At 41.8% G+C, this 17,496-nt stretch overlaps 1 protein-coding gene across 3 annotated transcripts in view; it reads left to right on the top strand.

The window, feature by feature from the left end:
• The window catches only part of sdsl (serine dehydratase-like), a 43,171-nt gene extending 27,699 nt beyond the window's left edge, over positions 1–15,472 (top strand). For all 3 annotated transcript variants that reach the window (XM_034159907.1, XM_034159906.1, XM_034159908.1), the window contains 5 exons: positions 7,198–7,286; positions 8,258–8,491; positions 13,092–13,222; positions 13,585–13,671; positions 14,953–15,472. In XM_034159907.1, coding sequence (XP_034015798.1) covers positions 7,198–7,286; positions 8,258–8,491; positions 13,092–13,222; positions 13,585–13,671; positions 14,953–15,056 — 645 coding nt within the window. In that variant the 3' untranslated portion in view covers positions 15,057–15,472. The remainder of the gene's footprint in view (positions 1–7,197; positions 7,287–8,257; positions 8,492–13,091; positions 13,223–13,584; positions 13,672–14,952) is intronic.
• Positions 15,473–17,496: the final 2,024 nt, after the last annotated feature.

The raw sequence follows: 17,496 nt of genomic DNA, 5'->3' as shown, positions 1-17,496 counted from the left end.
ATCGGAAGCTACCGATAACCGATAAATTCCAGTATTGTCTCCAGTACACTTGCAACTACTAACAAGCGGATTTTGAGTTTTAACACCATGATCGCTTCTGGTAGCATCAAAGGTGACCACAGACCCAAACAATGAGTCAGCACTTCTGTCTTTGAGCGCCCTGCCCCCTGCTGGAAGCTCCTGTTTACTAGATAGCTTCCAGCAGAGACGCAGTTGAGAGGAGCAGCAGAGCTCAACTCTACTCAATAACAGCATTGCCATGAGCTGGAGGTCTTGGAAAATAAAGCAGTGTTGAATTATGGTTTGGTGTATAAATAAAATGAATACTGATAGAATAACTCCATTAATGTCAGTTCTGTCCTTTGTACAAAGTTAAAATATATATCTTTTAATGTTGAATAATGCACTAATTCTGAAGTTTTGTAACAAACACAGACAGACGGCAAAGGGATTATGGGTAAAATGTGCCTCCGCTAACACTGATTGGTTGATTCATTCTATGTAAACCAACACATTAATGTGAGGTGTGTCATATGTTGGTGTTTACAGATAAATCGCTTTTGTAAAATATCCCATTTTTTTATTTGTTAAAAAAAAGGCATTTTCAAAAAAAGCCAAGTTGCAATGAGATAACCATCTGATATAACCTGTGTCAAAATAAATAGAACACTGCCATGATCTACTGGTGCCCAGATGTTCAGTACTTAAAGCCTGCACATGGCAGGATAATTAGGCCGATATTGGACCCAGTCTTCCCCTTCTGACAATCTTAAGGACGCCCCGACAATCATGATGATGCTAAAGATGATCTTATCAGATATTCCTGCCGTGTGTGGTGTGTTAAGAGCACTCTGATCTGCTTGGAAGGACGTCAGGGGCACTCCGATCACAAATCAGGGATATTCAGCATGTTGGATTGTCTTGGCCCGATATCACAGCGTGTGTTGTGTCCTCCGACCACAAATGAGCACACAGCCTGCTGAATGTGATGTGTAGCCAATCAGAAAGTGATGTGACAGGCACATGGAGCAGAAATAAAAATCAAAACAGCTGTTCTGACTTAAGTCCGGGGGTCGCCCTGTCTCCACTCCTTTAAAGAACGCATTTTTCTTTTTGTATTGTTTTTTTCCCCTCTGTTTTAAATAGTCCAAAGTATCTCCGTTTGTTTACTCTGAAGTCAGGTTTAATCTCGAGAGATTTTGTGAGATTTCTTGTCTGAGCTGGGAATGTTGGTGTGTGAAATCTGTTCGTGTGTGTGTGGCAGTAGAGACCATGAAACTTGCCAAAACAAAATTCCAGATAATCCATGTCTGCTACGTTTAAGTGGAATTTATTAAACGTAAACTGAATTTCAGACATCTTAGATGTATTACTCTGAAACAAAGACGACAGACAGTGTTTGACATTAGCAGGACACTAAATAGCAAACAGGAATCGATTGCAATGATTCCAACTGAAAATAATGCAGAAGCAGCCTGAGCTTCTTCTGGCATTTTTACATAAAACAAACACAATAACAACATCTATAAACCCAGAGAATATATTCACGAGCGTTTTAGGCACAATGTACAAAGAGTTTAATGCGGTTGTCCGTGTGGTGCCTGATCAGAGCGTCTCAAATGCATTTCTTCTGTCGTCAATGTACTGACATTACCCATAATGCACTGCTGGGCACAGCATGTCCACACTAAAACCTTCAAAATTAGTGCATTACTTTAAAACTAAAACATATATCTGATATTTTTACTCTATAAAACTTCAGACGTGACTTGTACGAACTTAGTTTGGTTAAAATTTTAACCATAAGTTAAAACTGTATTCCTCTGGATTACTTGGGTGATATTGCCAGCATATCAGTATGGGGTCAAAAGAAATGAGCATTTTTCTTTTCTGGGACCAGTTCTCCTTTGCCTGCAGAGGATAGAGCGGTTTCTTTTAGAACCAGCTCTCTTATGTTTATGAAGGATAGAACTGCGCATCTACTACAAAACATTTAACAGGTAGGTACTCGACTTATTTTAGATTTCATAAATATTTGTAACTATTCAGCTTTGTTTACCACGTCTGCAAAAATACATTAGCGGTCTAAAAATTATCGGACCAAAACTTATCGGAAGATAATTAGTCCGATAATGGTTTTCAAAGTTAGTTATGAAAAGCTAATCCGATAATGAATTTTCTTCCGCTTTATCCGGAGTCGGGTCGCGGGGGCAGCAGCTCAAGCAAAGCCACCCAGACCTCCCGATCCACACACACCTCCCCCAGCTACTCCGGGGGAACCCCAAGGCGTTCCCGAGCCAGCCGAGAGACGTAGTCCCTCCAGCGTGTCCTGGGTCTTTCCCGGGGCCTCCTCCTGATGGGACATGCCCGTAACACCTCTCCAGTGAGGCGTCCAGGGGGCATCCAGAAAAGATGCCCAGGCCACCTCAGCTGGCTCCTTTTGACGTGGAGGAGCAGCGGCTCGACTCTGAGCTCCTCCCGAGTGACCAAGCTCCTCACCCTATCTCCAAGGGAGCGCCCAGCCACCCTGCGGAGGAAAACTCATCTTGGCCGCTTGTACTCGCAATCTCGTTCTTTCGGTCATGAGCCAAATCTCATGACCATAGGTGAGGGTCGGAACGTAGATCAGTCGGTAAATCGAGAGCTTTGCCCCCCTACTCAGCATGCTCATCACAACGGTCCGATACAGCGACCGCATCACTGCAGACGCTGCACCGATCCATCTGTCGATCTCACGCTCCATCCTTCCTTCTCTCGTGAACAAGACCTCGAGATACTAAAACTCCTCCACTTGAGGCAAGGACACTTCACCGACCTGAAGAGGGCAAAGCATCTTTTTCCGGTCAAGAACCATGGCCTCGGATTTGGATGTGCTGATTTTCATCCCGGATGCTTCACACTCGGCTGCAAACCGCCCCAGTGCACAATGAAGGTCCTGATTTGACAAAGCCAAAAGAACCACATCGTCTGCAAACAGCAGAGATGAGATTCTGTGGTTCCCAAACCAGACCCTCTCTATACCCTGGCTGCGCCTAGCAATTCTGTCCATAAAGATAATGAGCAGAACCAGTGACAAAGGATAGCCCTGGTGGAGGCCAACGTGCACTGGAAACAGGTTTGACTTACTACCGGCAATGTGAACCAAGTTCCCGCTGCGGTCGTACAGGGACCAGATATTTCTTAGCAAAGGGACCCAGTCAGGGTCAACAGCTCTCCACCCGCACCGTAGACAGTGCCGGTGGAGAGCTGCTTCTGTTTCCTGAGGCGTCGGACGGTTTGCCAGAATTTCTTTGAGGCCGACCGATAGTCCTCCTCCATGGCCTCCCCGAATTCCTCCCAGACCCAAGTTTTTGCCTCTTCGACCACACGGGCTGCAGCATGCTTGGCCTGCCAGTACCTGTCAGCTGCCTCCGGGGTCCCACTTACCAACAGAGAAAAGTAGAACTCCTTCAGCTTGATGGCATCCCTTACTTCTGGCGTCCACCACCGGGTTCGGGGATTGCCGCCACGACAGGCACCAGAGACCTTGTGACCACAGCTTCGAGCGGCCGCATCAACAATGGAGGTGGAGGACATGGTCCACTCGGACTCCATGTCTCCAACCTCCCTCGGGATCTGGGAGAAGCTCTCCTGGAGGTGGGAGTTGAAGGCCTCACTGACACAGGGTTCCACCAGTTGTTCCCAGCAGACCCTCACAATACGTTTGGGCCTGCCAGGTCTGACCGGCTTCCTCCCCTCCCAGTGGATCCAACTCACCACCAGGTGGTGATCGTCGACAGCTCAGCCCCTCTCTTCACCCGAGTGTCCGAGACACGTGGCCAAAGGTCAGATAATACGACTACAAAGCCGATCATTGACCTCCGGCTCAGGGCGTCCTGGTGCCACGTGAACTTATGGACACCCTTGTGCTTGAACATGGTGTTCATGATGGCCAAACTGTGACTAGCACAGAAGTCCAACAACTGAACACCACTCGGGTTCAGATCAGGGAGGCCGTGCTTCCCGATCACCCCCCTCCAGGTCTCACTGTTGTCGCCCACATGGGCGTTGCAATCCCCCAGGAGAACAATGGAGTCCCCAGTCGTCGTACTATCTAGTACCCCTCCCAGGGACTCCAAGAAGGTCAGGTATTCTGCACTGCTGCTCGGCCCATAGGCCGAGACAACAGTGAGAGACCTGTCCCCGACCCGAAGGCGTAGGGACGCCACACTCTCGTTCACCGGAGTGAACTCCAACACATGGCGACTGAGCTGGGGAGTAATAAGCAATGCTACCCTAGCTCTCCGCCTCTCCCCGTGGGTAACACCAGAAAAGTGGAGCGTCCAGCCTCTCTCCAGGGGTTGGGTACCAGAGACCAAGCTGTGCATGGAGGTGAGCCCGACTATCTCTAGTCGGTATCTCTCAACCTCCCGCACAAGCTCAGACTCCTTCTACCCCAGCGAGGTGACATTTCACGTCCCAACAGCCAGGGGCTGTGAGCACGGACCGGGCCGCTGGGCCACCCGCCCTCGACTGCCACCCAATCCTCTCTGCACCTGATCCCCATGGCCCACTCTGCAGGTGGTGAACCCACAGGATGGCGGGCCCATGTCGCTCTTCTGGGCTGAGCCCGGCCGGACCCTGTAGGCTAAGGCCCGACCACCAGGTGCTCACGCTCAAGCCCCAGCCCCAGGCCTGGCTCCAGGGTGGGGCCCCGGCTCCGCCATACCGGGCGATATCTCGGTCCTTGATTTTGTACTGGTCATGGGAGCTTCTGAACATCCCTTAGTTTGACCGTCACTTAGGACCTGTTTGCCTTGGGAGACCCTACCAGGGGCACAAAGCCCCCAACAACATAGCTCCTAGGATCATCTGGGTACGAAAACTCCACCACCACGGTAACGTGGCGTTCGAGGGGGAGTTGTAATGAAAACATTATCTTTAATAATTAGCAGTTAGCGGATTAGCGGAACTGTGCCCACCACGCATTAAGAGCACGTTGAAGCACGCTGGTATACAGCGTAATACGGCAAGTTTGTCGAAAATTTTGGACATGCATAATATTTGACGCATGCCAGCATATGTCTCATACGTGGGCCATAAGTTATAGGTAATCTTTCTGTGTAGGCTCTCAGTTGTCCAGGTGGTTTCCATAGTAGAGAAGCTTGAATCTTCGACTGGACTGGGTTGCTTGACGCGAGGACGTTTCGCTTCAAATCGCAGAAGTTTCCTCAGCTAAAATTCTTGCTCTGGTAGTCTGACTTCTGTCTGACCCTTCTTCTCGACAAGGGTCAGACAGAAGTCAGACTTCATTCAAATATTAAAACCTTTCACACACAGAGTAAATATAAAGTCTTAATCTGATGTTTTCTTTTCAGTCTGATTCATCGTCACAGTCTGACCAAAACTTACCCACATAAAGCATCCTGATTTTGGAAAGCGATGTCTGAAAATACTTTTGTTCCTTGTCGTGGCTGAAGAAACATAGCGTTTTAAAAGAAGTCTGATGCTGGTGTGTTTCTCAGCCTGAACCAGAGAATACTGGCACTTTGTCCCACAACAAGACAATTAACTTAAGTTGAAAGACTCACAGTGCTTCATTCATTCATGTCAGTGTTTATCACAGACATTAGTCTGTGATACATCAGTGAGGACTAATGGGAGTGATGCTGTGTCATCATTATTTAATTGTATTTGTGATGTAAAGCAGTGGCTGTCCCAAAACTTACTTTACCTGAATGATCGTAAAACTGAGATCATGGTGTTTGAGCGCTCTGGCATACCAAATGTGGTAACACCAAATTTTGGTGCTTTGACTAACTCTGTAAAACCAGCTGTCAAGAATTTGGGAGTGATATTTGACAGCTGTTTGAGGTTCGATCAACAGATAAATTCTGTTGTCAAAGCTAGTTTTTTCCAACTTCGCCTTTTGGCTAAAATAAAGCACTTTCTCAGTAGATGTGATCTTGAGACAGCCATTCATGCTTTCATCAGCTCCAGACTTGATTATTGTAATGCACTTTATTCGGACATTAATCAGTCGTCTCTTGCACGTCTCCAGTTGGTGCAGAATGCTGCTGCTCGTCTTTTAACAAACACTTTTAGACGTGAGCATATTACACCCGTCCTGTACTCACTCCACTGGCTTCCAGTTCGTTTTAGAATTGATTTTAAAATTTTAATGTTTGTTTTTAAAGCTATTTATGGCCTTGCACCTCCCTTGTCTGAAATTTTAACTTTGCGCACCTACAGTAGGACATTAAGGGCGTCTGGCCAGCTTTACTTAGATGTTCCCAGGTCAAGATATAAACGCTGGAGTGATCATGCTTTCGTGGTAGCTGGCCCCAGACTGTGGAATGAGCTACCTCTTGAGTTACGTACTATTCCTGACCTAGCGCTTTTTAAATCTAAGTTAAAGACTTATTTATTTAAACTGGCTTTTAACACTTAGTGGGGAGGTGACATGTTCTGTTATTTTTATGTTCTTTTATGTGTTGTTTTAAAATTTTATTTTATATGTGTTTTATTTTTGTAAATTTGTGTTTTTAATGTTAAGCACTTTGGACACCAGTCGGTGCTGTAAAGCGCTTTATAAATAAATGTTGATTGATGATTGATTGATCAGTCGACTCGTCAGCATTCTGCACATGATGATAATCAGTCCCATGACAAGACAGAAATAAAATTCAAAAATGTTAATGTTGCTCCGTTTGGCCTACGTATGCAGTGGAGGCCCTGTGAAAGCGTACGCACTTTTGATGACGTGCATGTCAACATCTATGTGCTCCGCCTACCAGACAAAACAGTTCTGACGGTGGAAACGCAAACCAAGCCAACCTGACCTTTCCAACCCGTACCATACCGTGCCATACCGACCCTAATGGTGGAAACGGTCCTGTTGGCGTATGCTGGCTAAATCGTCAAGGTGTGACAGGCCCATTACAGTTTTTTTTTCTTTAATTATGAAGGATATAGAGCATTGTAAATGACTCAGATGACTCAAAAACAGTTCCTCATTTTTATGTGAGGTACAGTGTCTCCATAGAGCAAGTAGCTGAGTGGACTAAGGAGCTGGTCTACTAGTATCCAGACCTGGGTTCTAATAAAGTAAAGTAAATAAAGTAAATCAAATCAAAACGTATCCTTTAAGACTGACACTTCTCCTGAGCACGAAGAAAAAGTCTTGAGCGTTGCCTTGTTTTTCTTGTCCTGGTGTAGGTTTGGGACGACGCAAATGCAGAAGCTCTCAGACTTGCAGAAACCGAAGGCCTCACCTACGTTCCTCCTTTTGACCATCCTCTGCTCTGGTACAAATACTGTGCACACGCTTTTATGTCCTAATAAGCACAAGTATCCTGTTTAGAGCAGGCTTCATGTCTTCTTGCACTAAATGTGAATGCTGATCCAACACATATACTCAACCACACACTGTTAATGAACCAGAGATATTGGAGATATACTTGATTGTTCCGATAAGATGCGGATTGTCAGTCAACCCCCTATTTCAAGGCATATTTTTGGAAAAAGACATTCTGAAGCCCAAATGGTTTAAAAATTTTTTTAAATGTTTTTATTTCAGAACAGCTCAAATAAAAAAAAAAAAAAAAAAAACATTTTATGGGCATCCCCTCATTTCCTTCTTCAACCACTTACTGACACACTGATGTTTTTAGGGCCATGGTATTTTTTTTTTTCTGACTTTTTCTTAGGTTCGCCATCCTTTAGCTTTACTTCCACACACTGTATTTCATGGCTGCTTGAAAGTTGTTTGACGACTGCATCATGACTTTTCCTCACTTTCTTAACTTACCCAACGTTTGAGGCACTCTCTTTCCAGGATGATTTCTGTATTTCCTCATCATTCAGCTAGTTTGAGGGGTCGATCACATAATTTCTGGGAAGCACACCCATTTCAAGTGATTTGGCACCACCTGCTGTTTTGAATATCTATAAGTAGAAAGCTTGCCCCTGAATATTTGACAATCACACTTTTCAGATATATATCCAAGAAAAGTACATATTCTTATATTCAGAACAATACAGTAGTAATTTTCCTGTAACAGCAGAATTAATGAGATTAGCATTTATTTGATCTCATGCCTTCACCAAATCTGGACTTGTAACAAACAGTACGTTCAGATGTGTTTTTTTCCCCTGCAAAATGAAAACCAGCACACTGTTGATCCTTCATGGCACACAGTTGTCCATGCATGTCTTACATAATCCAGTATTTCTAGAATTGTATTTAGACCTTTCCTGTATCCCTGCACACAACCAGGCAGGGTCATGCCAGTATGATCAGAGAGGTCGCGACTTCTCTGGGTCCCACTGTGAAGCCTGGAGCTGTTGTGGTCTCAGTGGGAGGAGGAGGTCTCCTGTGTGGGGTCATCCAGGGCCTGAAGGAAGTGGGCTGGGCGGATGTACCCATCATCGCCATGGAAACGGTTGGAGCCAACTGTTTCAATGCTGCAGTGAAGGCGGGAAGGTTGGTCACCTTGGATGACATCACCAGGTCAGGAGTTAAAGGAGTTTTTTTATACCGTTGTTTTTGCAGCAGGGTTCAGATATCATGGCCTCAAACTGATACAATTCACATTATTCATGAACAACTACAAAATTAAAGAGTGTACATTTTGACAAGTTAAAAGTATAATTAATGTAATTCCTCAAGCAAATAAGAGCATTAGGTTTTATGGAGAATCTGAAGCTCTGGTTTGTCTAGTTCTGATTTGTAATTTAAAAAAAAAATGACTCACATTTAAATATATTTTAGGATTTTTTTAAAACATAAAATAGATATTAGTCAAAATACAAGTAGATACATGAGAAGCTGGAGTTATGGCTCATTAGATGTCACAAATCATAATAGCTAAGAAGATAATGACCAGCTAAAGATTCCAGGCTCACGAGCGGGTTTAATGTTTTATTAGAGTTTCTAAAATTTACAAATGCATTCAGATGAAATATCTAAAAGTCTTCAGAGATAATTTTACTCATCAAAAATCCCAAATGGGTGATTTGATATAACAACATAACCGTGATAATAATAATAAGAATAAACATGCCAGTAATTCAGCTGTGATGAGTAAATGGACTGCATTTATATATAGCAGAAAAGATTTTTTCAGACATCCTGGTTAGAATACAGACAACTCAAAACACTTGGTCTTGGGGTGACTGTGACACAGTGCATTCTGGTCACTTTGGATTGTGGGTGATACTAAGAAAGTTTCATCAGCTTGATGTTGCACATTCGTCATCTCTGTAGTCACTCGAATCTGAAAGACAGATTATCTCTGAACAAATGACAGAAATATCTTAAAATGAAAGATCTGCACCATCACACCTGCACAGACATTGTTCCTTGGAGATAACTTCCAAAGACTTGTATAAAAACTAGAAAACATAGTAATATCTTATTTTTTCAAGACACCATTAAATGTTTTCTATGTTTTATACATTTTCTGAAATGTCTTTCTGACTATTCAATGATCAAATGAAGATGTGCATTCAATTTAGCACTTCAGAATTAAACAGAGATCCTGAGATTTTTGTTCTAAATGAGCCCTGATCTTTAATTCTCAATAAATACAGTAGTGTTCAGAATAATAGTAGTGCTTTGTGACTAAAAAGATTAATCCAGGTTTTGAGTATATTTCTTATTGTTACATGGGAAACAAGGTACCAGTAGATTCTCACAAATCCAACAAGACCAAGCATTCATGATATGCACACTCTTAAGGCTATGAAATTGGGCTATTAGTAAAAAAAAAAGTAGAAAAGGGGGTATTCACAATAATAGTAGCATCTGCTGTTGACGCTACAAACTCAAAACTATTATGTTCAAACTGCTTTTTTAGCAATCCTGTGAATCACTAAACTAGTATTTAGTTGTATAACCACAGTTTTTCATGATTTCTTCACATCTGCGAAGCATTAATTTTGTTGGTTTGGAACCAAGATTTTGCTCGTTTACTAGTGTGCTTGGGGTCATTGTCATGTTGAAACACCTATTTCAAGGGCATGTCCTCTTCAGCATAAGGCAACATGACCTCTTCAAGTATTTTGACATATCTAAACTGATCCATGATACCTGGTATGCAATATATAGGCCCAACACCATAGCAGGAGAAACATGCCCATATCATGATGCTTGCACCACCAAAAGGGGGTGTTCACAATAATAGTACTGTGGCATTTAGTCAGTGAGTTTGTCAATTTTGTGGAACAAACAGGTGTGAATCAGGTGTCCCCTATTTAAGGATGAAGCCAGCACCTGTTGAACATGCTTTTCTCTTTGAAAGCCTGAGGAAAATGGGATGTTCAAGACATTGTTCAGAAGAAGAGCGTAGTTTGATTAAAAAGTTGATTGGAGAGGGGAAAACTTATATGCAGGTGCAAAAAATTACAGGCTGTTCATCTACAATGATCTCCAATGCTTTAAAATGGACTAAAAAACCAGAGACGCGTGGAAGAAAACGGAAAACAACCATCAAAATGCATAGAAGAATAACCAGAATGGCAAAGGCTCATTCATTGATCAGCCACAGGATGATCAAAGACAGTCTGGAGTTACCTGTAAGTGCTGTGACAGTTAGAAGACGCCTGTGTGAAGCTAATTTATTTGCAAGAATCCCCCGCAAAGTCCTTCTGTTAAATAAAAGACGTGCAGAAGAGGTTACAATTTGCCAAAGAACACATCAACTGGCGTAAAGAGAAATGGAGGAATATTTTGTGGACTGATGAGAGTAAAATTGTTCTTTTTGGGTCCAAGGGCCGCAGACAGTTTGTGAGATGACCCCCAAACTCTGAATTCAAGCCACAGTTCACAGTGAAGACAGTGAAGCATGGTGGTGCAAGCATCATGATATGGGCATGTTTCTCCTGCTATGGTGTTGGGCCTATATATTGCATACCAGGTATCATGGATCAGTTTAGATATGTCAAAATACTTGAAGAGGTCATGTTGCCTTATGCTGAAGAGGACATGCCCTTGAAATGGGTGTTTCAACATGACAATGACCCCAAGCACACTAGTAAACGAGCAAAATCTTGGTTCCAAACCAACAAAATTAATGCTTCGCAGATGTGAAGAAATCATGAAAAACTGTGGTTATACAACTAAATACTAGTTTAGTGATTCACAGGATTGCTAAAAAAGCAGTTTGAACATAATAGTTTTGAGTTTGTAGCGTCAACAGCAGATGCTACTATTATTGTGAATACCCCCTTTTCTACTTTTTTTTTTACTAATAGCCCAATTTCATAGCCTTAAGAGTGTGCATATCATGAATGCTTGGTCTTGTTGGATTTGTGAGAATCTACTGGTACCTTGTTTCCCATGTAACAAGAAATATACTCAAAACCTGGATTAATCTTTAGTCACAAAGCACTACTATTATTCTGAACACTACTGTATGAAGTCATTGCACAATTGCAGAGCTGCAGATAGTTTTATTATTTAGTCGTCTGATTTTTCAATTAGTTTGTTAAATTTAGTATACAAAATATCAGCAAATGACAGAAATTTTCCATCACAATGTCATAGAACAGATTAAAAATAAAACAAAAACTTATTTTTAGTGGTGTGGGAATGGATCAGTTGTCTGCCTGGGTGGCTATCTGTCTATCTTTCTTGCTTTATATAATGGCTGGGTGGATCCTTTTCATTTGATTGGTGGGTTGTATGTCACGTGACATGGATTATTCATACCATTTGCTGTTGTGTTTCAGTGACTGTGCAATAGTTCTGTTTTAGTGTGCAATTTTGGTGCTATATGAGATGTGCTATTGCACGCCTTGACTACTGCAGTCCCGGTGGTGGGGGGGAGGGCGTTATTTAGCTAAACATAGCAGAGTTTGTTTTGCTGACGGAGGATGATTATGAAGGAGCGAATTGACTGTGCTAATTCTTCTAACAACAAAAATCCACTTCGCTGTAAGCCATCTGGAGGCACGAAGAGCTGTTAGGATGAAAAGCTGGATTTTTTTTTTTTTTTTTTGGAAGTACACAAAGTCAGTGTGTGTAATATATATATATATATAGAGAGAGAGAGAGAGAGAGACACACATCTATCTAGGTCTAGATCAGGGGTGGGCAATCATGTGCCATGAAGGGCCGAAGCACTGCAGGTTTTCCTTGCTACCAGTCACCTCAGCAGGTGATTTCATTAATGTTCAGGTGTTTCAGCAGGTGATTTCATTGACAACCAGGTGGTTATGTTCAAGGGAGAAGCTCATCAGCAACCCACCTGCTGAGGTGATTGGTTGCAAGGAAAACCTGCAGTGTCTCGGCCCTCGTTGCCCACCCCTGGTCTAGATAGATAGGTCTCTTGATACAACTTGGGCCCTCTTAAATCCCCCCCCAAGCATTTTAAGCATTTCCTTTCTTTGCGTCTCACATGCCTGGAAGGTCCTCACCATCTCGCTATCTCATTTAGGTCCTTCAGACTTTTTTTTCCAGTAAATGTTTCTGGGGAGCATTAGCATGGCTAAAACCCTTCAGCTTACTTATTTTCAAAGATCCAAATATTTTTACATGTAAAAAATGTAAAAATTTACATTTATTTGCAACATAGTCATTGACTGACCTCAAGAGCTGTCAAGGTGCACGCTGCCTCTCACTTTAGTGTTCCCAGTTTCACTGTCAACTCACCATTTAGCATGCCAATTAATTTCTTGTTTCAGTGTTGACTGTCCACTGAATTTGTGCGAGATCTCCTCTGTTGTCTTTTTTTTTTTTTTTTTTTTTTTTGAGACAAAAAAATCTTACAGAGGATAAACATACCACAGGAAAAATAATATACTGGAAAAAAGGTTAATCTCCTGCTGTCGCTCCAGGAAGTGTTCAACATTTGACATTTCCTGTTTCACTGTGTACTCAGAATTTGTCATTTTAGGTTTGGACCTTTCTGTACCATGAGTGAGCCTTTGGCGCCGTTGTTTCACTCATATAAATCTCTTAATTTATGAGTGAATGGTGATATCATTTTTAGAACATTTATATAAACTGTTTATTAGAATTTTTTATTAAAACCTACTTCTCATAAACAATATTTTTGTTTTCTACAGTCATGTCCTGATCATCTTTTTATTTTGTGTGCCTTCCACAGCGCGGCCACATGTCTCGGAGCCAAGACAGTTTGCCAGAAAGCTTTTGAATACAGCCAGAGCGGAGAGCTGACCATCATATCTGAACTGGTCACCGACCAGCAGGCTTTGCATGCCGTCCAAACATTCCTGGGTTAGTATGTGCAGGTGGACATCTTAACACCTGCACGGAAACAGTTTCATGTGTGTGAGTTAAATTTCATGAGAGACGCAGTGTGAAGGTGCAGGAAGGGGACGTATACGCTCATTAAGGCTGTGCTCACATCTTCTAAAATTTACATCATGTGCCGCATGTGGCAACAGAAATTACTCCATAGAACAACAATAAAATGAAAATGGCAGAACATTTTGATGAGAAACTGCAGCTTGTTCCCAGTTATCTGACTTTATGGTAACAAACGGCATAAAAGTGGAAATTGTCTCTTAACTTTTTCAGATATTGATCAGATCTTTAATGTATTATAACAAACTGTGTGTGTGTTTGTGATGTCATAGATGAGGAGCGTGTGCTGGTGGAGTTGGCATGTGGGGCTTCTTTAGCAGCCATCTACAGTGCAGTCGTACGCAGATTACAAGATGAAGGTAACTGATCGGCGTTCATGGAGCTGTATATAAGAACTAGAGAGCACAGTAGCACTGAGCCATGTGCCGACGAGGCATGATCGCCATTTTAATTCCGGGCAAGTTAGTGATTTGCATGCATAGAAGTTCAAGAAACAGGTGGTCACTTATGTCTAGTTGATATTTTCCACTGCTAGACCAATGTCTAGTTAAAATACTTGTCGTTAGTGATTATTAGTTAGTTTCTTCCTGTTAAAAGGGAGTTTTTCCTTCCCACTGTCGCCAAGTGCTTGCTCACAGGGGGTCGTTTTGACCGTTGGGGTTTTTCTGTAATTATTGTATGGCTTTTGCCTTGCAATATAAAGCGCCTTGGGGCAACTGTTGTTGTGATTTGGCGCTATATAAATAAAATTGATTTGATTAAAATTGTTTGAAAAGACTGGGGATTTTTTTTAAATTTGCACCTTAAAATAATGAGATAATGACCCGTGCTGTGCCACTCACAGTCACACCCTCACATAGAGATGTGTACCCACAGCACTGACTTCATGAATGAAACTCGGTCAATAAAGGATAATTGTGTAAAAAAAAAAAATAATAAAAAAAATGTTTTTTTATATATTTATATATATATATATATAAATGGAAATGTATTGTAATGGTTTTAGGAGCCGCGCTGCACTGAACACAGCAGCAGCTGCTGCAGGACGCCTCAGCTCAGCAGCTTGAACAGCGCAGATCTGTGTAACTTTCAACACTAATATTTAGGAATGTGTGTGTGTCAGAGTAAGTTTAATACTTTCCTGACATAATTTAATGTAATTTAATTTTACTGGCTCGATATCCAGGTCAAAATGACATTTTAACATGTATTTTGCGAGCATTTTTCTGAGTGTGTTCAGTCGCGAATCTCCATTGAAAATGCATTAACATCCGGGTACTTCATCAATATTTTGCCCAATAAGGAGACGTCATGTCGCTGTCCATGAAGGGACGTTTTCGTTTAGTGTGCAGCATTGGGAGTGCGCTCTCTAGTTCTCATATACAGCTCCCTGTCGGCATTCCTCCTGCTGCCAGTGTGCACAAATGTTTTTGTGGTTGCCCGTTTTTCCTCCTGCTCTGCCCGCCAGTTTTTGAGGATGGTCTTTACATACAGTCCACACTGTGGGTGAAGAACAACTGACTCAATAAATGATTGTCCTTTCCAGCGTGAGACACTCTTGTGTGCATGCTGATGGTGCACAGTTTAAAGAGACTCAAACTTTGACTTTCCCTAACCCTAACTCAGACTTTCCTCTGCAGGTCGTCTCCCAGAAGATTTGCGCTCTCTGCTGGTGATTGTGTGTGGTGGCAGCAGTATCGACTCGGAGCAGCTGAGTTGCCTCAGACACAAACTACAAACTTGATCTACTGCATTCACGTGTGCATGAAGACAATAGGTCTGGTGGGGGCGGGCAATAATTTGGTGAATAATACAGGGATGAAAAGAGGAATGGAACACCATAAATTTTTGCACAGTTACATTGACTCTGCTGAGTGCATATGGTCCCACTCCAAAGAGCGTCAGATCAGCTTTATCATAATATAAATGTACAGTCGATCAACTTCATTTATGACAGAGTTGATTGAACACTACAGTCGATCAACTTGATTTATGAGTTGATTGAACACTGTTTGGAGTGGGACCATACTATGTACTTAAACAAAAAAAATGAAGATATTAAAATGTAAACTACTTTAAAAAAAAATTTAAATTTTTATTTTTTTGTAATTCTGTGTAAGGAATTTGTGTGTGTAAACACAATTTCTACACCCCCCAATTCCAGTGAAGTTGGGACGTTGTGTAAAATGTAAATAAAAACAGAATCCAATGATTTTCAAATCCTCTTCAACCTATATTCAATTGAATACACCACAAAGACAAGATATTTAATGTTCAAACTGATAAAATTTATTGTTTTGTGCAAATATTTGCTCATGTTGAAATGGATGCCTGCAACATGTTTCAAAAAAGCTGGGACAGTGGTATGTTTACCACTGTGTTACATCACCTTTCCTTCTAACAACACTCAATAAGCGTTTGGGAACTGAGGACACTAATTGTTGAAGCTTTGTAGGTGGAATTCTTTCCCATTTTTTCTTGATGTACGACTTCAGTTGTTCAACAGTCCGGGGTCTCCGTTGTCGTATTTTGTGCTTCATAATGTGCCACAGGTCTGGACAGGTCTGGACTGCAGGCAGGCCAGTCTAGTACCTGCACTCTTTTACTACGAAGCCACGCTGTTGTAACACGTGCAGAATGTGGCTTGGCATTGTCTTGCTGAAATAAGCAGGGACATCCTTGAAAAAGACGCTGCTTTTGGGCACACAGCTTGGATGGCAGCATGTGTTGCTGCCATCCAAGCTGTGTGCCCACCACTCATCCAAAACCTGGATCAGTGGTGGGCACACTTCCGATAATCCGATAACAGATCATTATCGAAGATAATGTTTTCATTATTGGATTATCTTTTTAGATAACTTTAAAACCGTTATCGGACTAATTATCTTCCAATAAATTGTGGTCCGATAACTTTTAGACCGATAACGTAGTAAACCAAGCTGAACAGCGGCAAACATTTTTAAAATTTCACTTTTTTCAATTTTCACTTGAGACCTACCTGTTAAAAGTTTCCTAAGAGATGTATAGTTCCACCCTTTGCAAACAGAAGAGAGCTGCTTTCAGAAGAAACCACTCTATCCTCTGCAGGCAAAGGTGAACTGGTCACAAAAAAATATATATATATATTTTCTTGAACACCATACTGATACACTGGCAATATCACCCAAGTCATCCAGAGGCATGCATTTTTAACTTATGGTTCAAATTTTAACCAAACTAATTTTGGACAAGTTATTTAAAATTACTGTTATGTCTGAAGTTTTATAAATTGAAAATATCACATATATGTTTTAGTTTTAAAGTAATGTGCTAATTTTTAAGGTTTTGTGAGCACATGCTGTGCCCAGCAGTGCATTATGGGTAGGATAGGGTAATCTCAGTACGTTCACGACAGGACAAATGCATTTCAGACACTGTTCAGGCTCCACGGACAACAGCATTAAACTCTAGTGCCTAAAACTGTCGTGAATATATTCTCTGGATTTACAGACGTTATTGTATTTGCGTTTGTTAAATTCCACACATTTTAAATGTAGCAGACACGGATTATCTGGAATTTTGTTTTGGCAAGTTTTCAAGGCCTCTACTGCCATCTACTGGCCAGTAGTGTTCATGGCAGTATTCGTCCTAAGTACTAAGTGTCTGGGCACCAGTAGATGGCAGTGTTCTATTTATTTTGACCCCGGTTATATCAGATGGTTGTCAAATCAACTTTTTGGCTTTGCAAATGACTTTTTTTTTTTTTTTTTTTTACAAATTAAGTTTAAAAACAAAACAATAACAAAAAAAAATTACAAGACAGCTCTGCAGTGTTTGCACAGGCACAGTGCGAGCGGTTGGACGCTTGTAGCTCTTCAGCAGCAGGATACAGAATAATATCAACCAGGTTTGATTTTCATTCGACCATATGATCGGCGATCAGGAGATGGTCGTGAGATGTTGAATGCAGCTTGTTACTTCATGTACACTACACGATGCAGGACGCGCAATTAACCTGAAACTCTGTCCAAAAAATTCTCGCACGAATGAAAAATCATCTGAAAAAGGGCCAAAACTCGCAGTGTAAAGCCAACATTTATGTGCCAAGAGAATATTGAGTGCACGTTTTATAACATCGTAAAACGTGCGCACATCATAAAACGTGCGCACGGCACTAACAAAATGTGCACATGCAAAACATTTTG

The sequence above is a fragment of the Thalassophryne amazonica genome, chromosome 19 (genome assembly GCF_902500255.1).
Source record: "Thalassophryne amazonica chromosome 19, fThaAma1.1, whole genome shotgun sequence".
Taxonomy (NCBI): Eukaryota; Metazoa; Chordata; class Actinopteri; order Batrachoidiformes; family Batrachoididae; genus Thalassophryne; species Thalassophryne amazonica.
Note: the sequence above shows the minus strand (reverse complement) of the source record. Positions and strands in the feature narration are given on the sequence as shown.